Consider the following 24,587-nt stretch of genomic DNA (forward strand, 5'->3'; position numbering starts at 1 on the left):
ATAAAGACAAATACCATACCAGTGTGTAGAGAAGGGAGTATTGTCAACTGACGTATGAACTAATTTTTCTGTTCCGCTTGCTATATTATATCCAGTTTAAAGTTTTGCCTTTCAAGAGAGAAAAATCAGAGTCCGGAGAGGAAGAAAAACATAAAAAGCCTAGACCCAGGAATTCAATTGTTTGGGTTTCTTTAGCCTATACAAAGGAAGACGGGAAGAAAGGAGAAGAAATACACCTTCTAATGTATAAAAAGGCTGTTCTAGATACAAGAAACAAATAGTCCTTCTTGGTATCCATGGATGATAGCATACTCAGCAATGGTCTTTTATTGTTATAAGAGAAACCTGCATTTTTCTAATCCTGAGGAGAATTACGCATTGGAATAGACTGTTTAGAGCGGTTTTGGAGTGCCAGGAACTGGAAGCTTTTTGAGACTAAAACCTACCACAAAGGGACAAGGGCATAGACTACATGATCTCTTGAGGTCTTTGATAATCCTATGGTTCTGTATTTAAACAATGCAGTTATCAAGCAGCAAAGGACTTCAGGGTTTACTTTTGGAAAGTGAAACACTTAAAAAAAAAAAAAAAAAAAAAAAAAAAAATTTAATCTGGTGGTCATGGCTTTTTCCTATTGCAGTAGTGTCTAGTTGTAATTTAATCATTGACTGTCTTAATGGTGGAGTCAGTGGTATATTGTATAGGTTTCATCATGGTTACACAACCATGGTATGCTGGGTGGAAGGGCCTCACCTCTACTATTGCCATAAAAGAAGGTACGTTGAAGTCAGCTGTTTGAGCTCATTTCTGTGGTAGATGGGATGTTTGGTCCTGCTCCTGGTACTGCTGCACTCTCTTCTCCTTCAGGTGGACTGTATCCAAGTGGGGATTACAGCTTTACCTACAGGAGAGCTAGCGAAGGGCTGCGTTCACTGGTGGTGTAATAATTGTAATGGAAAACAGGAATGTCTGTTTTCCACTATACAGGAAGGAGCTACACAAACCACGCGTGACTCAAGCTGCATAAAATTAAATTTGATCTAATGTTTCAAAGATATATAGTTTTTGTTCTTTTTTGGTGCTTATTTTTCTTTCCTTTGAAACAGAGTGAGTGGCCAGAAGGATACCACCTTGCTTCTGCCATGAATTTCCGTTTCCCACAATGTGTCCCTATAAGCCTAAAAACTCTAATCCCAAATGCAAGCAATGAAGCAATACAGCTTATGAGTGATATGCTGAACTGGAATCCAAAGAAGAGACCTACAGCAACTCAGGTCTGAGCACCTGAATGATTAAGTATAAGACTGAATTTTCTTGCATTGTTAAAAAATTGTAGATACAGAAAGCAATTGATTGTCATAATACTGATGGCCAGAGAAACGTCTACCCATTTTGAACACTTTGGTGGGAATGAGACTGAGTAGTGAGGAGAGAAAGTTCTAAACCTGTCTCAGCAGACATCATAAACTCTTTAGGTATTTCTGTAAGGTTGTCTTCTGTATTGGCATATTCTAAAACTTTCTCTGTACAGGATAGAGAAAAATCTGAGCTGAAAATTTCCGAATTGTAACTCTAAGTCACTTCTGCTGCCTTCTTTTTCCTCCCCCATCTGTACAAATGGGGATATTGAAAATTCAGCATTGGTTTTTGTGATGCTGCAGATGGAATGCAGTATAGAAGAGCTAAGGATTATTTTTACTTGGAGATGGGACATAAACTACTAAGTGATAAGGAAAGAACTTTGTGAAGAACATACCAATAGGTCGCAAAGGTCACAGTTTTTCTCCAAGTTAATTTTAAAAAACATGTTTCAAGTACTAAAGATGGTTACATTCTACTGATTTTTTTTTTTTTTTTTTTTTTTTTTTTTTTTTATTATTCATACCTAATGCAATCCTATTTAGAAAGTATAAAAGGGGAATACAATTGGGAAAGAAAAAGGACATATTGCAAGTTATGCAAGATGGATGTAATTTAAGTGATTCAGAAGTGGTTAAGCAGATGGTACCAAGTACAGCAACCATTTCTTTTCACTTTATAAAGCATATCTATTGTTACAGTCACTGAGATCTAACTGTAGTCCGGTGCTGTGTATCTCTACACAGAATACTGCATGGTGCTTTATGAAAGCAAATAACCAGCTTTTGCCCGAGTGAATTGTCAAGGAAGCAGCTGCAGCAGTTGTGTAATGCACAGCCAAAAGGGAGAGTTTAATGCATATACATGGAAATGTGTACAAAGACAGCAGTTCTCAAGTGTAGCTGAGGCAGAACATCTCTTTGAGAAGTAACAAAGAGTAGGATCCTACACAGGAGTAGCAGAGTGTGTTTTGACATAGGAGGAGCTGTGCTAATAAGGTATGTCCGTGCTGTGCATCTAGTTGTGGACGTGAAAAGGTCAGAGAAGAATGAAATACACATCTGCCTGAAGACAAATGCTGTAGTTTCTCAGTAAACACCATGAAGGCACAGCAAGCACAGTGAATGTATTTCAATGCAAAACAAAAAACAGGGAAAGTTGGTGATAAGAAAACGAGGGAGAAACTTTGCTTGTTAACATCCTCTAATTGTAAAACCCATGCATTAGTATTAAATGGCAATCATCACACTTCTGGGTTTTGGGTTTTTTAATAAAAAAAAAAAAAGCACTTCATCAAGTTGCCAAAATGTAGTTAGCTGTGGAAACATGTAATAAAGCATGTGGTAAAGGTAGTGGAGACTACCTGTTTTAAGATTGAAATTCATTACTGCATTAATATAGAATAGTGTGGAATGTAAAATGCACCTCAAAACACAGACTCCACAAAACCTAGAAGAAAGGTGGGAAAGAAAGGACATGACTGCTGTAACATGTACAAGTACATCCATCTTACTAAATTATATGATGGGAAGAGTTTAAAATACAGAACTGACAGTTATCAGTACACACTGTTTACATATGATCTCATGCATCCATCTTGCATCTGTGCTGTAGAGCTTGCTCCATAAACCTGCTTAGATCCTTGATGAGGTTACCAAAGTCCACTTTTTGAAGTAAAATTATTATGTTATATCTTCTTCTCCAGGCTTTGAAGTACCCTTACTTTCAAGTTGGCCAAGTTTTAGGACCTCCTCCACAGTATCTGGAGAAGCAGACTCCTATTAAACCAGTTCAGGCAACAGAGACAAAGCCAGCTTTACCTAAACTGGAAGCTATATCCAAGCCAGAACCTCTGTCTTCACCTGAGGCACCTGACAAAACAGAGCTACAGCCCCTGTCAAAAGTTAACCACCAGCCTCTCCAGCAAATTCAGTTGCCTCAGAATACAGCTAACCAGCAAGTACCAAAGCAGCAGCAGCCACAGGCACAACCATTTTTTCCAACGATCAATAAAAACTCATCGCCAGTAAGTTGTCTTCAACAAATACTTAGGTGGTTTTTTTTAGAGTTCTTAATATATTCAACCAGGCGCTCCCTTGAAAATTGTCATACTTTTCCTTTTTTTCTTTTGAGGAAATACAGATAGTTAGGTACTAACTAAGGACATAACTGGCCACTTAACTGAAATTTTACAGCAAATCAGAATACTAGATTGCTTGTAACAACAATGTATGTTCGTTTATAATAGCCTTTACTGACATCTTTATGCAGTAATGTAGTTACAGTAGCTATTGTTTATTGACGTTTGAGAAACAATTCACAAAAATATTGTTAGTATACAGTACAGAAATGGAAAGGGAGAACTTCGCTTGCCTCAAGCAGGAAAATACCTGAGAAAGTTCATCCAATTCCTAAGCTTGTAAGAATTTAACAAGTAATATTTTTAGTAAGATGAATATTAAACTTTGGTTTGTAATCTTCATTTTGCTTTCCACTTATACTCATTGAACTACAATATAAAGTATGCTAAAAATAATAGGTGTTCAGAAAATACTGGAAAGCAAACAGTCAGATGAAAGGACAGTTTTAAAATCTAATAATTTATTTGGAAGGGAATGTTAAGGAAAGGCCCAACTAACTTTTTTTTATTTACTGCATTTACTTTGGGGCCACAACAATTGGCACTTCTAAACGCCGAGTGTGATTGCTGCAAAGGTTCTGCACCACTGTGCCCTACTTCTTGATGGTTCATCTACCACCGTTGAGAGCATGAGTTCAGCAAGATACCAGTAGTAGAGGCTGAGCACTGAACTGGGTCTGCAAGTAGAACATTAACTTCGCTACTTCAGGTAGATTTGAGCAATTTAAGGATGACAGTCCAAAAGAGCTACGCTCAAAATACCTGCTGGCATTATTATTATGTTTTGTGCTTAAAGTCATTCTATGATCAAAATAGGCACAACACAATGGAAAAAATTCCCTCAAAATTCTTAAGCAGTAGTCAGGAAGTGAACTAGATACAAAATACAAAATTTTAGAATTGAATTGAAGCTTTTTTTTTTCCTATTTAAAATAGAAACAAGCAGCTAGTGGCCCTCAGAACGGTGCAGTAGGTCCTAAAAGCTGCCGAAGACGATGGGGTCAGACTTTGGTAAAGGCTGTGGACAGCTGGGATGACTTGGATGACACTGAATTTGGAATGTCATGTTCAAAGAAGCCTAGCATTGCACTGTTAAAAGAAAAGAAAAACAAGGAATGTCTTTTTAGGTAAGTCTTATAATTATAAAATCACATAATTATTATTTATTTTTTTTAGTAAACAGTGTCTAGTAGATTTATAAACTAAGACAAATTTGCTAAAACTTAAATCACCAAAATCCTGCAAGAATGCAAAGAGCTCCGTGAGCAGAGCTGCTTTGGGTGTGGTGTTGACTGTGCCAGTAATATCCAAACTGAATCAAATTTGTTTTCAGACACTGTATGGTTTAGGTGTTTGTCATGTTATTAAGAAATTGTGTGTTTTACTAAAATCAGATATACTAACTTCACTTCCTTTGTCGGTTAAGCTTGGTACTAAGTTCTGCCACAGTTACCCACATTTGCTTTTATTCTGTAGCATGGAAAACACTTTTTACTTCAAAGTCCCAGGTCAAACTCTCATGAGGTATGAGATTTGGCTGTTTCTTTCTGAGAATAAATACTGCTGATGAAAGCAGGATAAGAAAAGAGCACTGTAGTCTTTGGGCTAGGATCAGCTTTTGGTATTCTGAGTTGTTGGTCACGTTGTTTGAACACTTTTCATTTTTTAGTGTGCCAGAACCAAAAGCTTCATGCTGTATCCAGCCAGGAGGGGAAAATAAGGTTCTGATGAGAAATGATTCTGGAAGATCAAATACATCAGCAAAGCAGTACTATCTAAGACAATCAAGATATCTACCTGGTAAGGGTAAAAGTCAAAACATATGAAAATACAAGCTGTGAACAAGCTACGTACAGTACATTTGAACTTTGGATTTCACGCTGGATAATGTTGCTTTTCATAACCAGGCTAAATTTTCAAATTTTGGACTTATGCAGAACATATCACAATTGATGCAGAAATTCCTGGCTATGTAAATGTAGAAGGGAGCTCAACGCTACTTGTACACCGTAGAAGTTCACAGGCCCTCTTATGACCAGTAATACATAAAACCCTCAGTAATGTGAATTGAATACAGTGCATAGTTTTCAGTTTTGCAGTGTCAGGAGGTTTGGGGTTTTTTGAGATTAAAGTTCTGGTAAGCTCAGTTACCCTTCTTCGTAGAAAGTGTTTAGAAGTATCAGCCACTCGCATTGGTAGGAATTCACACGCTCACTTCTCGTCCCAAGGCAGTCATCCTCCTTAAAAGTAAATACATAGCTTGGTCTAAATCTGGGTGATTTTATCAGGAAAATAACATGAAATGCTGTAATTGCTAAGGAATAAAAATGGGAAGGAGGAGAAAGAAAAGGGAATGTTTCCTTCAGTTACTATTCTGAATATATTCCATAACCAAATAATTTCCTTGGTGTCTCAGTATCTTTTCTTTATTACCATGATAGTTTGCACAATTACAGTAAGTGTATCATGACATCTACTGTAATCCACATATGAGAATTTAGGTGACTAATTCCTGATTGTCAGGCAAGTTGTTTTGTTGTAATGTATCACTAATTCCTCAGAAATTCATTAGGCCAGTGATGACTTCTGAATATGAAATCACTTCTTGAATGTTAAATAGGATGCCCAGAGACTCAACAGTTTAAGTCCAAAAGAGAAAAAAGAAAAAAAAAAAGGGGGGGGGGGGGGCGGGGGAAGCTTCCCTATCAAAAGGTAACACAAATGGAAAGTTCATCTGTATGTCTTATCTTTTCTGATGTCTCTCTGATTTTAGTAGAGTTTTCAATGAGAAATGCATAGGTGTAAAAAATAATTAATTTCAGCACTTAAGAGAATAATAGCTCTCCAAGGAGCATATTTGTTATTTATCCGTATTACATATTACTTTAGTTCTGTTACTGCTAGATCTGGGAGCTGCTTTCATGCTGTGTTCTTGTAATGCTCATAACATACTGAAGTAACAAAACCTCTTTGTCCTACTTTTTAATTTATCCCTTGAAGAAGTAGTTTATTTTCAGCCTTGAGAACCCTAGTTTTTGATAGGTATTTTTAGTTTGTGTTAATTGTTTGAGAGTCAAAAGTATCAATAATGATATTATGGTTTTATGGAAAACAAGTAACTGTACTAAAAAGGCTTTGAAAAGTTCTCTTGAAAGCATGAAGAGAATTGTTTTTAAGTCAGTGTCTCTAGTTTTCATGGTTTGGCTGAAAAATCTGACCTAATCAATGGACATTGTTCTTTTACATTAATGGTGTTTACGTTATACCACAAATAATTCAGTGTTGTTTTATTGTTCTAAAAACGTACATTTTTCATTGCTTAAATGATGCTTGAAAATTGATATTTATAACATTTTCCATAATTTCTTTTCTAAGGTGTAAACCCTAAGAGTGTCTCTTTAGTAGCAGTCAGTAAAGAAGGATCACAAGGAACCTGGAACAACCAGTTATTTTCTAAACCGCTGGCACACACTGGAGGAGGAGTGGCTTTCAATAGAAATACTACAGGTAAAAGTGTAATTAAAAATGGTCACTTATATCTTGTCATACCTTAATTTAGTTAAGACCATCTGGTTTAACTTCTGTTGTCAGGCTTAGCTTATTAGCTAACTTTTTTTTTCTTGTTTTAATGACAGACTCTTAAAATAACAACTTCTTCATACGTAAACTATGTGTTTTGCTTTCAGAGCATAAAGGAAGTATAGACCAGCCCTATTATAAAGTTCTATCAAGACAAATTTTGTCCATAATCCTCTTAGACCATTATTTCACTGTGTTAATTTAAGCAAATAGTTTGACCTCATTACTGCCTGGTCACTGTGCCGTGGAACACAATCAAACGGCAGTCTCACATCTGAAAACAAGACGGTGGGTGGTGTGCTCATGTAATAAAAGTACTGCCTAATATTCTAAACATGTCTTTTAGAAATCTACTAGCCTTGTCCTAAATACTTTGCTGCATGAAAATTCCCCTTATTTTCAGCAAGGAATTTGCAGCAAGATGCCTTTTGGTACTGCATTTTGTGAAGAACACTATTATCAGCATTTTATAGAGTGAAGACTAAAACTAGTTAAACATCTTATCTAAGATTTCACTGGGGAAAGCATCATACTCGAGACTAAAATCTATCTTCTGACCACCAAGCCCTGTACTTTAGGTACACAGTCCCATCACCCTGTTATGGGAGGTTACCTTCTTAAAAACTTTGCAGCCATTGTCCAGCTAGCATGAGTCACTCCCAAATACTTTAATGCGAGTAAACCACCTAGCCTTAAATTCTTGTAGAGAAAGAACTTTAGAAGGTTTGTTTACATGCAGATGTTGCACCCCTTTCTAATAGAACTTCAGTAGCCATTCTGCAGTATCAACGAACCTGATTTTCCCTCTGAAAGTCAGGTGAGCTGTAAGCTGTTCATCTGAAATTATGTGAAAGGTTTTTTGCAGTGGAAAAATAACAGTGCCTACCAGAATTTTTATGGAATACAAGAGACTTTTTTTAAGCAATCATCATATGTACCTTTTTATTTTCTGAAATATAGTATCCAGGTGCCTTGGAATTAATTAATATATTCATAAAATAGTCTTGCAAGGCAATTAGGCACAAAAAAGCAAAGAGCTGTTTCCAAAAGTATGCATCAGTAGACATCTACCTACTGAATTGCACTGAAAATAAAATTAAGATGAATGCTAATGGTAAAAATCCTGCATTTGTCTTGCTGGCTTACTTGGAATGTCTACCAAAAGTTTAAAGAAAATAAAACCTAAAACTGATTATTTTGTATGTTTGAAAATACTTGGTATCATTTCCATCGGTATCTTAAATTGCATGTGATGTTTCATATGCTGGTGAGTCAACAACATCTAAGACAGACACACATGAAACCAGGATAGCTGCAGCACCCATCACGGAAATACAACACATGTAAATTATATATGTTTACTTTTTTCATATTGACAGATTTGAAAGTTGACACTGTACTGTTTACTGTTTAAATAACTATGTTTAGTTTATTTAAGTGCTTCTTTTTTTTTCCTCATCCACAACATTGCCCTACGGTGAAATAAGATAAGAGCAAACAGTTACAAATGATTTATTTGTGAAGAATGGTAACGTTATGATCAGTCAACTTTGTAGATAGGTCTAAGTGCTTAAACTTGTGATTTAGGCATTTGTGTGACTGGAATGTTATTGCATTGTTGGTAAATTACATTTTTATTCCATTATTAGAAAGGACCTTGTAAAGTAACTTTTTAGAGTTGCTTGAGAAAACATAGGAATGAGACAAAAGTTCCAAAAATATCAGATATTTATTCTTTCTTGCTTTGTTTTCCCTCATTTCTTTTACATCACGTAGCCATGTTCTTCATACACTTTTTCTAAAGTTCTGTCTTTCCATCTTTTTCTTTCTTTCATTTTCCTTGGCTACAGATGAGAACTTAATTATACCTATTGAAAAGCTATCATGCAAAGAAAGGTTGAATGAAAAATTAGAGGATCCAAAAGGTAATTTATAGCAATTATAGCTTGGTTCTTTGTATCTTACCTATTTATGTTTTACATTTTCTTGTTAAAAAAAATGCATTTATAATGCAGATTCAAGGTGATCATGTACTTCATTTTCAGTTGTAATCTGTTTTGTAAAATCATGGTCTCTTCATTGTGATTTCTGGACTCTTGGCACTTAACTGTGCTTTAAAAGACAGAGAGTATTTTATTACCCTAACTATAATCCACCGCGTGTCACTGGACTATTGCCGGATAATGGTGAAGAAGCGCTCCTAAAGCAGCAGCATATGCATCTCTCCTGAAGAACTGCTTGTTCTTAACAGCACTCGGGACTTGCACCATTGACTGCATTCTCATTCTCTGTGTTACACTGATTTTACAGCCCTGTGATTGCAGAGATTTTGGTGGAGCTACCTTAGTGTAAGAGGGTGGAAACTCAGGTTTCCAGGCAGCCTAGTTTGTATCCAAACACACTGTTCACGGCAAGCATTGTAAAGCTGCTGGAATGTTTCACCTCTCCCCCAGTTTCTGACCCCTCTGGGGTGTACTGCCTGTGTGGTATGCCCCATTACAACTATTCGTTGGGTTTTTTGAACTCACTACCCAGCTCAAACAATTCAATGACTTTGTCCTTTATGAAGAATCAAGTAGGGGGCATGGCCTTGGCCACACTTATACTTGCTGACATCACGGCCGTGAGTACTTCCCTACCTGCTGTCAGACCTCCTGGATGCCTGATGGATCAATACTTCTATAGCAAGAACCCCTTCTTTTGTACAGCAGCGGTTAGAGGTAAGGAACTGTGCTTTTCAGTAGGCTTATTTTTTTTATTTGTAGTTATTTTGTTATTTTATATTGAACTTTTTTTCCCTCCTTCCCTTGTTCTCATCCAACAAAAGATCACCGCTCCAGACCTCTCTGTTTCACCCAGACTGTTCTTCCTGGCTGCACTCTTCCATTTCCTGCAGGAAAGCTCATAAAGGACATTGAACATCAAGAGGTAAGGAGAACCAAAAAGTGGCTGAGCAATTTTTGACAAGATAGGCAGCTTTCCTGAGCTGTAGGTAAGAAGCAGACAGAAGTAGTCTTTTTGAAGTTATATTGAGGCCTGTCACATTCTTATTTTCAGACCTCAGAATTTTAAGGGATGCTACTGAGCCGTCAGAGCTCTGAACCATGCCCAGTGAAATAATTAGGCACTGGGGGAATAAGAGAATGTGTATGTGCACAGGCGGGTGAACGAACCACTAAAACTGTGTTGTTTTGTTTTTTAGGCAAATTCCTGAAAAGGAAGAACAACTTAAAGACTACAAGAAAGTTAAATTGTATTAGAATATGTTATTAAAGTTATATTTTTTTACTAGGCCTTTTGTGTCATTCTTTTCTGTGCTGGAGACTGGCATCAACTGGACACAGGGAGGAAGCCACACGGAGACTCAACTATTTGTGGAACTGATAGAAGCAACAGTTTGGGGACACTGAGAAAACTGAGTTATCTGAATGCTTTTTTGTTAGTACTCCTGAACAGGGAGGTATGCAATGACCCAACACAGCTGGAGGATAATTTTTTGGGTTTGTAGATTACCAGTTTTGCAGCTTATAGATCCACTGCTCTGAGCTCTGAAATTATCACAGAAAACTGGGAGTATTTGTGTGAAGAGGAAGATTTTGGGATTGCACTGAAGGCAGAGATTTAGGAGACAGAAAAACTGTCAAATCAGATATTCCGTGTTTTACTGCAACTACCATTGAAACCATGCTGAATATTAATATGATTAAAATGCTCACACTTGATAAAGGTCAAATTAAAACTACTATGTATGGCCTTGTAGTTCATAAATTTAATACTATGGAATACAGAACCACACCACTAGAGAAAAGCATTTCTCTCTGGACATTGTGCCAGCGCAGTCTTAACACTGTCCCAGGTGATGACAGCCATGGAGAAAGTAAGACATTTTCTTGGAGCAGGGAGTTTAAGTACTGTTACAGATCTTTCTGCCATTAGGCAATAATTTCAGTACTAATTTTGTATATAAATGTGCAATGTTTCTCAGCTTCCAAATGAGGATGGTTATGTCAACCTTCCCAAGGTAGCACTTCTTTAAAAAAATATCTGAACCAAAACTAGGCACAATAGAATTATAACCAGGATTAAAGAAAGAGGGTAATTGCGTCTGACTTTTATAGCAGGCCTTTAACTGTGGAACTGGCAAAGTCAATTTCAAGCGGTGCACCGCTTCCCACAAGAGCAGTTTGGTTCCATTATTTTAGACACATTTAGGCTGAACGTGTTGACAACAAGAGTACTGTTGAGCACTAGTTTTCAAATACTGAAGTGCTTAAACCAGCTTCCAGTAGAGCAAATAGCTGTGCGTAAAAGGTAAGATGCTACCTTTCTCTAAACCTCAGGGTAAACCTTTCTCTGTGGTCTAAGTTTAATGAAAGTATTAATTAAATGTTCATCCCCCTCTCTTGTCTTTATTCCTGCTGAATTGCAGATCAGATGTACTGGATCTGCAACTTACACAGTCTGTTAAGTGCTATAAAGGGTCCAACTAATGTACAAAGCAAAGAATGGACATATACTTTTTTTCCAACAGACAAGCATGAGGGAGTTTTTAAAGAATGCTCATACTTCGTTCTCTTGTGGTGCTGCAAATGTATTTTGAAGTGACTTATATAAAAGTGACTAGGCAAGATTTTCTGAATGCAACTGAAAGTACTGAACCTCTGTAATTTCAACAGGAAATCCTGGCTTTGTAAGTGGGGCTGCTTACAACCCATCAGGAGTATACATCCCATCCTTTCATAAAAAGGAAGCTGGATCAGCTGGACAACGGATACAGCTAGCCCCTCTTGGTGCACCTGTATCAGGTAAGAAATATCCTTTCACTATACATATCTGAGACAAAGAGCACCTTAGGAAGGTTTTCCTCAAGTTTTGTAAATAAAATTCTTGGGCATAAATTTTTTTTTAACATAAGTGAATTGAATGTAGGTGTCTAGAGGTAGGTGGTCCTGATAGAGAAACTATTGCTACTATTATTTAGAATCATAGAATCATAGAATTGTTGAGGTTGGAAGGGACCTTTAAGATCATCGAGTCCAACCTTTAGCCTACCCTGACAAGAGCCACTTCTAAACCATGTCCCTAAGTGCCCCATCTACCCTTTTTTTAAACACCTCCAGGGATGGTGAATCCACCACCTCCCTGGGCAGCCTATTCCAATGTTTAATAACCCTTTCAGTGAAAAAATGTCTCCTAATATCTAATCTAAACCTCCCCTGACGTAACTTGAACCCGTTTCCCCTCGTCCTATCACTTGTCACCAGGGAGAAGAGGTCAGCCCCCATCTCTCTACAACCTCCTTTCAGGTAGTTGTAGAGGGTGATAAGGTCTCCCCTCAGCCTCCTCTTCTCCAGGCTAAACAACCCCAGCTCCCTCAGTCGTTCTTCATAAGGTTTGTCCTCCAGGCCCCTCACCAGCTTTGTAGCCCTTCTCTGGACACGCTCCAACACCTCAATGTCCCTCTTGTAGCGAGGGGCCCAAAACTGAACGCAGTACTCGAGGTGGGGCCTCACCAGTGCCGAGTACAGGGGGATGATCACTTCCCTAGTCCGGCTCACCACACTATTCCTGATACAGGCTGGGATGCTGTTGGCCTTCTTGGCCACCTGGGCACACTGCTGGCTCATATTCAGGCGGCTGTCAGCCAACACCCCCAGGTCCTTTTCTGTCGAGCTGCTTTCAAGCCACTCTGCCCCAATCCTGTAGTGCTGCATGGGGTTGTTGTGACCCAAGTGCAGGACACGGCATTTGGCCTTGTTGAACCTCATACCATTGGTCTCAGCCCATCGGTCCAGCCTGTCCAGATCCCTCTGCAGAGCCAACCTACCCTCAAGCAGATCAACACGCCCGCCCAGTTTAGTGTCATCTGCGAACTTACTGAGGGTGCACTCGATCCCTTCATCCAGATCATTGATAAAGATATTAAAGAGAACCGGCCCCAGCACCGAGCCCTGGGGGACACCACTTGTGACTGGACACCAACTGGATTTAACTCCATTTACCACCACTCTCTGGGCACGGCCATCCAGCCAGTTTTTTACCTAGCGAAGAGTACACCTGCCCAGGCCATGAGCAGCCAGTTTCTCCAGGAGAATGCTGTGGGAAACAGTGTCAAAAGCTTTGCAAAAATCCAAGTAGATAACATCCACAGCCTTTCCCTCATCCACTAAGTGGGTCACCTTATCATAGAAGGATATTAGGTTTGATAGGCGTGACCTGCCCTTCACAAACCCATGCTGACTGGGCCTGATCACCCTGTTCTCCTGCATGTGCCATGTAATGGCACTGAGGAGGATCTGTTCCATGACCTTCCCAGGCACCGAGGTCAGACTGACTGGCCTGTAGTTCCCCGGATCCTCCTTCCGGCCCTTCTTGTGGATGGGTGTCACATTTGCTAACCTCCAGTCAGCTGGGACCTCCCTGGTTGTCCAGGACTGCTCATAAATGATGCAAAGTGGCCTGGCGAGCACCTCCGCCAGCTCTTTCAATACCCTTGGGTGGATCCCATCCGGCCCCATAGATTTGTGCACCTCCAGGTGCTGAAGCAGGTCCCTCACAATTTCCCTTTGGATTAGAGAGGCTTCATTCTGCTCCCCATCCCTGTCTTCTAGTTCAGGGGTCTGGGTGCTCACTTGTTAGGTAAAAGAGAAAATAAAGGTGCAAACCTTCTGTAATTCTAGGTTTGGATCATTTGCTAAACTACTGTTCCTGAGTGGTGAAGGGTTAAGCAAATTGTAAAAATATATAACTCCACAACTCTATAGTAAATGGTCACATAGACTGCACACAAATATAAATCCATGATTTGTGTAGCTAGTAGGAATTGATACAGTCACCAACTATTAAGTATGCAAAATAGATAAATTCAAGTTTTTAAAAAAGCCTTATAATTGAGTGGATTTGAAGGAATTTTCTTGACAGTGACTTCCGTGTAGCTTGGGGCTGTCTTGTGTGGGTCTCTTAATCAGCTTAATGTCACTTAATGCAACTGAATGATGCTGATCTATGCTTACAGTGGCCAGATGGGAATGCAAATGGCCAGTTCTTAATAGTTACGATACAGTAATGGAGTAGCTGTACATTGCATTAACAAAGACATTAAAAGACACTTCTATTCATCAGTTAAAAACAACGTGAAATCTGTTCTGAATGTAAATGTTACCTTGGATCTTCTGCAGTGTGGATGACATACTGAGCACCTTCTTTGTTGGTATGTTTCTGATTCAGAGAAGATGAACTGAAGTCCTCAGGTTGCAGGAGAAATTGGTTTGTGAGTGAAGATTTAGAACTGTTGTCCAAACCAAACAGCACACCTCTCTAGTTACTTCAGAGAAAATAGCAAGGCCCTCAACTGGTCATGAATTGTTTAAATAAAGGACCTACAGCAGACCAAACTGATACGGTCCTGCTTAATAATGTTGTCTTTTTGCTGACTTTCTGAGTTACCTGTTCCCCTTACAGACTTGCAAGTGACTTGTGAGAAGGAGAGGGGGAGGGAAGAAAGGAGATGGCACACATGTATAAAATACACTTAGATGTATGCATGTTCTGAGTCTGAGTTGATCAGCAGCCCACCAGGGAAGGCTGGAGCTGCACTTCATTATCTTATCAACTCACTGCTGAAACACAACAGCGAGAGTTCTGATTTGTCACAGTGTGTGGATCAAGAAGTTCACAGGAGGACAAAATCTGCAACTATCTCTAGACTGCTGTGAATAGTGAGAATGAAAAGGAATTACGTATGGTGATCCAAAGGGAAATAAATTCACTGTTAATCTGTAATTAGAAATGGAAAACGTGTAGTAAAAGTCAGAAAGGCTAGCAGATGGAGGTCAATTAAGAGACTGTTCCAACGTCTTGGAGAAGAGCAAGAATCCTATTGCTTAAACCCCTTATATTTAGCCGAAACTCTGCAGACTTGCAGGGGAAGAGAGATAAAGATGAAGCAAATGGCAGGTTTTATCTCCTATCTGTCGGTATTTGAACATTAACATTTTTGCTGACCCTTTGTTTTGTATTATCCAAACTGAAATAAGTTATGGTCTCAATTGTTTCTGCTCTCTTCGTTTGTTCTGTTAAGTTTTTTAATGCCATAATTTAAATAATGTAATGTAGTATAAAAGATAAATTTCTCTGTGGAAAACGCAATGCCAGGACCCGAGAAAAGTGACCTTCATTGCCAAGAAAGGGTAGGCTGGAATCGTACTTGCTGATGAAAGATAGGGAATGCCAGCCTACAATAAAAAGGAACAGTATTAATTTTCAAAGAGGTGGGGACCTGACCCCCCAGTTTCAGTTCCTTGAGATTCCTCCTTTTTAAATGTCTTGATCTGCACCCGTTCCTGAATGGATTGAAAAATACCACCAAAAATAGGTGGACTTTCATAAGAAACAGAATGATATGTAGGCGCACACACACACACACACACACACACACACACACACACAAAAAGTATTTTATCCATGACATGTTAAATGTAATTAGAAAAAAAAAAGTATCAGTGAGACCTAATAAAAGATGACTAAACTACAAAAGCAGGAATGGAAGGGGCAGAGAACATACTTGAGGAATGCTAAGGAAACAGTGGTAAGGTATAGTAGGAGCTATATATATTTCTTATACACACAAATCCCAATAGAATTTCTTCTTTATATATGAGAGGTCCCAAATGACTGACTTTAAAGGCATGGGGAAAATGACAGAATTGGTGATGAGGAGTCAGCCCCTGCAGCAGGGCAATTACTATAATCACATGAAGCTTGAGGAAGCAGTGACTATCTGAAATGCAGAAAGGGGAAATCTGAGTAGGAAGGCTGGGAATAAAGTAGTGCACTACAGTAGCGCACTACTCACAGTGCCTGAGACCAGGTGGATGCCAATATAAGAGACAAAAAAAAAAAAAAAAAAAAAAACAAAAACAAAAACAAAAACAAAAACTGAGGACTTGGAACAGATCCTATGAAATCAGTAGAGAAATGGGAAATGGAGATGAAGAGGACTCACCACCACGTACACCAGAGTTCTCAGCTAAGCAGGAGGGGAATAAAAGGCGTAAAATCTCAAAAAGGAACAAGAGGGTCTCCAGAAGCTGTCCTTCAGTCTAGGCTGTTTGGTTTTTAGTAAGTTTAGCAATGTTATATGTTTTTTCAAATATGACATAAAGGAAAGAACACTTCCATTCTATAGCTGTTTTGTAATAGGAGATACAGAGTTGTAGACAGACACGTCAGTTTTTCCACTGAATTTCAGTCTGTGTTTTCTCAGGGGATTGATGCAAAATAAATATCCAGTAGATGAGAATGACTAATAACATACACAAACTATAGGAAACATTAACCTTATCTGAAAACAAGTATAGACAGCATGTCACAGACCAAAGTATCCTGCTCTGTTAGCATCCTTGTGTACCACAGGTTATCTTTAAGCTCTCATTCTTTTCTGTGTAAAAGAGTGAAATACCTGTTGAGTCGTAACTAATTCAGAGTTCTTGTTCCTTTCAGATTATTCCTGGAAAACCAAAGCTGCTCATCCTCCATTACCAGGTCCTACTTTCAATTCAGCAGCAAAAAACGTGACTATTTTAACTCGCCCACCAGCAATTCAGCCAGTACATGGAAGAACAGACTGGGTGGCCAAATACGGAGGAAACAGATAGAAAATGCCATCCTTGTGTAGATACGTGAGCTGTGTTCAATTCTCCTGCACTGGAAACCTGAAATGCCTATTTGCTCAAACTTTTCTTAAGACTATGCAATACTGAAGAAGGAAAAAAGACCTTGTGTTCTATTACCTGTGGAAGAAAAATATTAATATATATTTATGATGCTGTGTAAAATACCGGCTATAAAGTAGGATTTGTTTAAGTATTGTATAACACATATTGCCAAAACTACTGAGAAGTAGATTTCACTCAACATTTTTCTATAGAGGGTCTCCTATCATTGTATTCCTAAAGCGACTGTTACAGTTGTTCGCCCAATCCAATGTCCGCTATCAGCATATGCTTGTTTTCATGTACACAAGCAGCTAGAAGCGGGGCTAAAGCAGAGCAGCATCAGGCTTTCAGGTATTAGGCTGGTTCCTTACCAGAAAGTGAAAGCACAGATCGGGCTTGGTGAAGAACACCACGCTCTCATACAAAGATTTCAGAACTCACTTGTAGCTAAGAGTTACTTAGGGTCTGTGATGTGCAAATATTCATAACAGCAATGAGAACCTAACTCCTTGTAGCAGGACATAAGCAAACCACGGATATATACTACACAGGGAAGGTCTAAAAACTTGGCCCATGTAGCCCATGAATGGCTACAGAATGAGACAGCAATATTGGAAAATAGCTGAACGAGTTCTGAACGCTAGACTTACCTTGCACCAAGCTGTAGTGAAGCCTAAAAATTAGATTCTACTAGATTAACTTATGACCATTTTTGGTCAAAGATCTGTGGAGATTTATATCTGTCCTGTCAAGGGAGTGTCACAGTGGCATTTTAAGGAGCCTGAATCACTGCAGGCTGTCATCATTTTAAGGGTGAATTAGCCAAAAAGGCATAAATTATCAGTTAACACCTACTTCTACATGTTTTTGATGATGGTGATCAACCTAAGCTACAGAAGTTGAATGAGCTACATGAGGGAGGGTATTGGGCTGTTGCTTTCTGATTTAGATCTTAAAGGCCAACTTAGGTACCTGAAAACACAAGCTTTAATAATGCAATACCTCAATCCATATATGCTCATTCAATACTTTCCCTGGCTTCTATACTAAGTTTTATAGTAATATCCCACAAAGGACCTTGCAATGTACAACAAATTGTTTTTAGGATGTTGATCTACGCTCTTTCTGTTAACAGCTGCATTTAGAACAGATGCTTCAGGCTTAGTAATTACATTAAACCTGCCATTTTAAAGTACAAAATTTGTTATGTTCTTTAAAGGTGTAAAGCTGTTCATGACTGCTTTAAGCATTGTAAAAAAGAAATGTATTTGTATGACTTTTATAACTGCATATAAAAATATAAATTCCTGTTGTTGACCTAATGTGCCATAATACATGGGTTACGTTAACTTACCGGAAGTCCGTTTAATCTACCATACTTGTACCAAAAAGTATTTTGTTATGAAAATTGCACCTAAAGAAAATGCCACTTTAATACTGGAAGAGCTACAATGGGATGGGGATATCTGGTTAGTAATGCCCTGGAGACTTTAATTCAATCGCCATTGGTCTAGGCTTAAGTATTTGTCATGCCCTTAGTACTACCACATGGCCCTATGCTATTTAAATGCATCTGAATTTATCTGTAGAATATATCTGTAACTGGCTATGGCAATGAAGGACCACCTCAGACTTTCTGTAACAGGCATAAATGCATTAGTTTCATAATTAAAAAACAAGATAAATGAATCACTCATCTCCAGTACAAGACACCGCTGACTTAGTTAAAATCACAGTCTGGTCAAGGAATTAATTAATAATGTGTCCCTGTCCATAAGTCACCTAGAGCAGAAAAATAAATAGGTATTATTTATGGCACTAAATACGGTTAGAAGAAACATGTTGTCCTTACCATATGCTAATGTCCATCGAAACTGCTTTGACATAACCATAACAACCTTGACATGTCCATAATCAAAGCATGACAAGCGTTAAGAAATTCTTGCAAACAGCAAGAAAAAACAGTAATAAGAGGCTAATAGGCTTTGTAGAGTCATTGTAACTCAGATGCATTGATACACATTGAACTGTTAGTGCAGAAATGCCATCTAATGCTTAAGAAATTTAGTATATGCTGATAAAGTTCCAGGGGAGTAAGAGGTATGTAAGGCTCAAGCTTTTCTCTCTCCCATTTGTCTGGATTACTACTGTTTCTCCCGAACATGAAAAGTGATAATAAGAGTTCTACAAGCAGTTCTTAATTCAAGCTACCGCTTTCCTAAAGCAAGGCTTAACACTTTGATCTAAGAGTTTAAAAGCTTATCAGTCCAGTTCCCTGCTTTCTATTGTCTTTATTCCATTAAAGGACAATTGCAGGCCAATTTTGCAAGTTACCTGATTTGAGACTGCCATTACACAATTAGAAAACTGCTGAAGCATCTGCTTATTGCAGGAGATGGATGGATGTTTGCACCTTACTTCCACAGAAAATAACTGCTTCAAAAGCAGTATGAAGAGGCAAATAACCCATACAGTAGTTTAGAGAAATATCTTAAATGCTGATGTGTGGCTTATTAACCTTTTCAAGCGAGAGCAAAGACATTCAGACACCTGCGTGCCAACGCTGGGTCCGCAGCCTGTGATTAGGCACTTTAAAAGGACTATTTATAAGCAAACCATCTGCTGTCCTGCTCAGCCCTTGTTTCTATGCAGAGAGGTAGGAGGAAAAAGTAAATACGGTTGAGCACCTGAAGCCAAACTTTGCAGGATGAGGAATAAGAGCTCTAGGAGGGTGCCCCGAGTAGTTTTTCCCAGGAGACCTCACTGCCTGTGCTCAAGCCGGCTCTAACTCAAGCTGTGTGGCCAGGGGCAAGGCTGCCGAGAGCCCTGCCGGAGCTGCGTTGCAGCCGAGTCCCTGCCTGGCCGTGTCCCTGCTGATCTGGAGCCCACCCTGCTTGACTTGGCATCCCGGCTTGACCTCAGCCCTGCCTCACCACTGCACTGCTGGCAGAGCCTAGCCACCGCCACCCCACTGGCTCCGCACTGCCTGTTTTACGGCGACAAGGAAGGAAGGGAAGAAGACCACAAGATGTCACCCTCCTGCGAAGGTACTAGCCTGATTAATTCAGAGAACTCTGACCAACTCCAGAGTCATCACTCTAATGGATCAACCCCACTGCTTCCATCTCTCCCAGTACCAGCCACCAAAGAAGAAAGGCTGAGGAAATCAAAGCTCAGGATCTGTGCAGAAAGGGAAGTAAGTTAAATGAGAGCAGAAAAGGGATACATTACCATCCATGTGCAGCTCCCAGGATTATTTCTGTACGGCAGGTTTATATTTAGAACTATTTCAGGCATCAAGGGAATCAACTGAGGGCAAAGACTGATCAACTGAGCCCTTCAGTCTTTAAATAAACTTTCATAGAGCATTTTTCAAATCTGAAATAGATGATTCCTCTCAGAAAAAAAAAAAAGAAAATAAAATTACTTTAATAGAACACTTGTCTGAATATGTAGTGTGTAGGCTTTTGTCCTCTACACCTCCCCCCAGTTCATGGGATTTTTATATCTACAAGTCACTGGAGTCAGGGAATGGAATAGAGGTTATTTATACAATTCATGTTTGCCAATATATCCAGACACTGCGGGAAAGGCACCGAACTGTATAAATCCAGATGAACAAGTAAAGTTAAAAACAGTTGTGCAGAACAGAGAAGTTTGTAATAATAATTTGTTCGTTTATTTAGAATAACATTTTAATCCTCATGAAATGCAAGACTATGCCTACAATTCAGCATTATCTAATACAGCATATTTTTGATTTATGAGTTACAATCTGTAAAAGTGAAAGAAATGACATTTAGCTGCGCACTTTCGCTTACAAGTGATTGCAAGAACAGGTTTGCGTTCATTGCGTTACAGCAGGACCTCGACAGCCTGCTCCGTGATTGTGTTTTCTGGGACCGGGTTCTAGCACACAGTGCTGGGAGAACAAAGTCCCTGACTGACAAACATCGTGATTGGATAAACTGGCAAGGAAAGGGAGAAGTAATGTAATAAGCACGTTTGTTATATTAATTACTAGTGACAAATTGGCAACTCCCCTCCCCTTGTTTTAGCGGTATAGATGATTTTAGAATGACAAGTCCAGATGTACATTTAAGTTTCAATCCTGCAACTGTCCGTGTGCAAGTGCCAAGAGGTCTTTGCCTACAGCAAGTTGCAGGACCAGAAGCTAAGGTAATGCTATACTCATATTTTCTTGCTTCACAGTGCAGAAACTGTTAAGACAAATACCATTTTGGAAGACGTAGCAAGGGATCTCAATGTCAGTCCTTTAAAAACACAACCCACATGTGTTAGGATATGAAAAATACAATGGACAGACAGTGCCTTTTCCACTTTCGTGCAGCACATTTAGGCAGTTGCATTTTCAGGCTTCTCAATCAGGTATCTTCAAGTGACTTGATGCGGACTTAAGGCTTAAGAGGCTTTTCCATGATCTGCAATCCAAGCCGTCCAACCATCAGTAAACTGTTGAACAGAATAGTTGTTATAAAAAAAGAAAAAGGGATGGAGGACAAAATCCCATAAAGAACAAGGAGGAAGAAAACACTGACATGATTTCATTTAGCTGAACTCCGCCAGGAGATTTCATCATTCACAGAACTTGCCGCATAACATTTTAATCACACTATAATCCACAAATAAGTTAAATAAAATGCTTATTCAAAAACAGAGAGAAGAACAAAAGAGGGGTGACTTACCTGGCACCAGCAACTATCCCAGGCATTGCTTTTCTAGAGTTGTAAAATCTCATTCCCATAACAGCAGACAAGGTTCCAGACGCCACTGTTGAAAAGAAGCCCAGTCAGATCCATTTGAAACAGAAACACCAGCAGAGCACCGCAGTGCTTGGACACCTAGCGGTGCCAACCAAACAGGCATATGTCTACAGACAGGAACGCCTCCCTCCTCGCCGCAGGGAAGCGTATGCAAACAGAAATTTTTCACTATGAGAGTGGTGAGGCACTGGAACAGGTTGCCCAGGGAAGTTGCGGATGCCCCATCCCTGGAAGTGTTCAAGGCCAGGCTGGATGGGGCTTTGAGCAGCCTGGTCTAGTGGCAGGTGTCCCTGCCCATGGCAGGGGGTTGGAACTTGATGATCTTTAAGGTCCCTTCCAACCCGAACCATTCTACGATTCTATGATTCTACTTCTTTTTGTTAAACAGTAGAGCTGTTGCAAGCTTCTCAGCAGCTTTGGTAAGCGTGCTCCACTGCTCAGTAGAAGCGAGTAGATCTCACCAGGGTTGAGACTACTGTCTAATCACCCACCACCTCCAATCCTCTGGGCAGGCCACTCTCCCTCCCTCAGCTTCTCCTGATTTGCAGAATGACTATTTACTTTAATACAGATAGGCTCAAAACTGCCAGAAAGCTGGGACAGTGACAAAGTTCACTATGTGGGAGGCAAATATTGTTACAGTTCCTGTTTCTCTGGAAGGTGGCACTAAATTCTACAGCTAGAAATAAAACAACCCCATTTGAAAATACACATTAGTAAACAGAAAGCAACTTAAGGGATCAAACTGAAAAGCAACTAACATTTTAAACATTACTCCAATTTATTTAATCTCTAAGTCTGGGAAAAAAATCCCATCGATATTCACATAAAAGTTACAGGGCCGTTGCTTCTTCTTCGAAGAAAGGCAGGTGGAGGTGTTTTATAACTTTCTCCAAAGCTTCAAGATTGTTGGCATCAGACAGGGCAAAAGGTATTCTAAAGATATTCCATCAAGGTTCTTTTTCTGGATTTCTACCCGTGACGCACTGTGACCAACCTCAAGCTCAGTGGGAGCCGCAAGGGCACACTGCAGCAGGACTGAGGAGGACTGGATGAATAAAGAGTTGTCCTACACTGGGACGTAACACCGCTTTCAAGAGGTCCACCTGCAAGTGCTACATGCACCACATCAGGGCATAGCGAAGCTGTTCACCTTTCTGCCACGACACTGCCTAAAAAACTCACGCTGGAGATGCACAAAGCAGAAGAGACAGTTCACAAACGGAAACTTTGCTCCATGTTGCACTGCATTTTATGTTTCGTTCCTCACTGAAAAGGCAGTTTGGTCCTCCGCAGTATCCACCACGGGCTTCCTAAAGCCTTTCAGTACATTATGTGATCAAGTCCTATTGGTTTTAAATAGTGTTAAATCACTGTAATACTGTAGTATCATAACACTAATAATACTATGGCGTAGTTACAGAACAAGAAGGAACCTCAAGAGGTCATCTAGGCTAACCTAGTGCCCAAAGGCAAGATCAATTCCTGACAGACACTGGTTTAACCAGTTATTAAGGTCCTGCAGTGATGGAAGCCCACCTGATCTCTTCCAGTGCTTCATAATACTTTCAATTGGCATTTTATCCTCCTCTGTCACCTGAAGGGTTAACTGCAAGCTAAACTCACAACTTCTTGTCCCACCTACTGTAAGCAAGCAGAATGTATCATTGCCTCCTTTCTTTTACGTACTGCAGACTGTTTCTTCCACAGCGTATGATGCATTAAAACATACACTGCTCTTCTGAGACGCCTGTGCAAGCCAGTATTCCATAAAGCCACACAGCGCTTGTCACAGTGCTGTCACTATTGCAAAAATGCTTATTCCATGGCCACAGGCTAAAAACCCTGCTTCACAACCGAACATTTTTCATGTATGTTTCCTGTGCCTACATTAGTTTAACACGGTATCTCCTCTGGCAGAGGAGACAGGTATTTCTCACCAATGCCGGCTTCAAGGACAATCTACATTTTAGGTTTACACAAATACCTCCGGGCTGTGGGACAGGAGCTCCTGCCACCACCACTTACAACATTTGTACAAATAGAAGGGCACAGATCAGCTGAAACGCGCTAAGAAGAAAAGGTTACTATTCCCACTGCTACCGGTAACGCTCAGTCCTTGGCTGCCCAGCGAACTCACCGAGGGAGAGCCACACATTCTTTGGATCTTTGGACTGCTGGTAAGCGCCTAGTCCCGCCAAGCCACCAAAGAGGAGCCCGGCAGCTAGAGACGGGACGCTGCCTTGGATAGAATGAAAGACACAGCAGTTAGTAACTAAGTATACGCACAAAGCTACCCTGCAAACCAAACAAGTGTCCATCGCTAAAATAATCCACATAAACAATCTAAAAAAAGGATACTGGAGTGGGGTTTCTTATAACTAAGACACTTTGCAGGCCTCGGCACCATTTCCCCACAACCCGGACTCGGGGGATCGGCCGGGGTCACTCCCCGCCGCGGCCCAGGGCCGGCCGACACCCCGCCGCCTCCCGGGGGCCTCAGGTGGGCCCGGCAGCGACACAGACCGCCCTCCCCAACCGCTCGGACACCCGCCGGGCCAGGCCCAGGCCCGGGACACCCGCCGCCGCCGCTACCGGCACCTACCTGCCTTGGCGTAGCCGACGACGCCGCCCGCCGCCACCAGCGCCGCGTAGCCGAAGCCCAGCCAGTCGTACTCCATCTGCGGGCAGCGCCTGGCCTCGCCCCGCCGCCCCCCGGCTCCGACCTTGGGCCGCTCTCCCCGCCGCGGCGCCGCCTTCCCCCGCAGGGCCCGCCCGCTGGGCCGTGACGGGCAGCCGGAGGGAGGCCGATCGACCCGGCGGCCGCGGAGGCCGGGGCCGGGGCCGGGGCGCGGGGTGGAGGCGGGTGCGGGGGCCGTGCCGCCGCGGCCCCTGCGGGGCTGGCGGGGTGGATGAGCCGCAGTGCGTCCCGGGCCTGCGGTTCCGCGGGAGAAAAGGTCCTTAATCACCGGTTACCGACACGGGTAAAACAGGCTCGGCTTGGGGAGG

General features: G+C 40.6%; 2 protein-coding genes across 5 annotated transcripts in view; one reads left to right on the forward strand and one right to left on the reverse strand.

Annotated features, from left to right (window-relative positions):
- MAK (male germ cell associated kinase) overlaps positions 1-18,116 on the forward strand; it is a 33,906-nt gene extending 15,790 nt beyond the window's left edge. For 3 of the 4 annotated variants that reach the window (XM_063325921.1, XM_063325920.1, XM_063325922.1), the window contains exons 8-15: positions 1,107-1,274; positions 3,065-3,385; positions 4,436-4,626; positions 5,169-5,299; positions 6,875-7,006; positions 8,929-9,003; positions 11,755-11,883; positions 16,580-18,116. In XM_063325921.1, the coding sequence (XP_063181991.1) occupies positions 1,107-1,274; positions 3,065-3,385; positions 4,436-4,626; positions 5,169-5,299; positions 6,875-7,006; positions 8,929-9,003; positions 11,755-11,883; positions 16,580-16,734 (1,302 nt within the window). In that variant the 3' untranslated portion in view covers positions 16,735-18,116. The remainder of the gene's footprint in view (positions 1-1,106; positions 1,275-3,064; positions 3,386-4,435; positions 4,627-5,168; positions 5,300-6,874; positions 7,007-8,928; positions 9,004-11,754; positions 11,884-16,579) is intronic. The other variant, XM_063325923.1, reaches the window with a different exon arrangement.
- A 2,334-nt stretch (positions 18,117-20,450) lies between these two features.
- On the reverse strand, positions 20,451-24,353 carry LOC134511638 (transmembrane protein 14C-like). The gene is made up of 4 exons (XM_063325924.1): positions 24,184-24,353; positions 23,719-23,820; positions 21,501-21,585; positions 20,451-21,267 (listed from the first exon to the last, which is right to left on the reverse strand). The coding sequence occupies exons 1-4, from the start codon at positions 24,257-24,259 to the stop codon at positions 21,210-21,212; spliced, it is 321 nt and encodes a 106-aa protein (XP_063181994.1). The 5' UTR covers positions 24,260-24,353; the 3' UTR covers positions 20,451-21,209.
- Between the last annotated feature and the right edge of the window lie 234 nt (positions 24,354-24,587).

This window comes from Chroicocephalus ridibundus, chromosome 2 (genome assembly GCF_963924245.1).
Source record: "Chroicocephalus ridibundus chromosome 2, bChrRid1.1, whole genome shotgun sequence".
In the NCBI taxonomy this organism is placed as follows: Eukaryota; Metazoa; Chordata; class Aves; order Charadriiformes; family Laridae; genus Chroicocephalus; species Chroicocephalus ridibundus.

Excerpts from the sequence above, each read along its gene's own strand:
- LOC134511638 (XM_063325924.1), bottom strand. The coding sequence starts at position 24,259 with ATGGAGTACGACTGGCTGGGCTTCGGCTACGCGGCGCTGGTGGCGGCG. Across the intron at positions 23,821-24,183 it reads CGTCGGCTACGCCAAGGCAG|GCAGCGTCCCGTCTCTAGCT; the intron begins GTAGGTGCCGGT and ends ATTCTATCCAAG. Across the intron at positions 21,586-23,718 it reads GAATGTGTGGCTCTCCCTCG|TGGCGTCTGGAACCTTGTCT; the intron begins GTGAGTTCGCTG and ends TCTTTTCAACAG.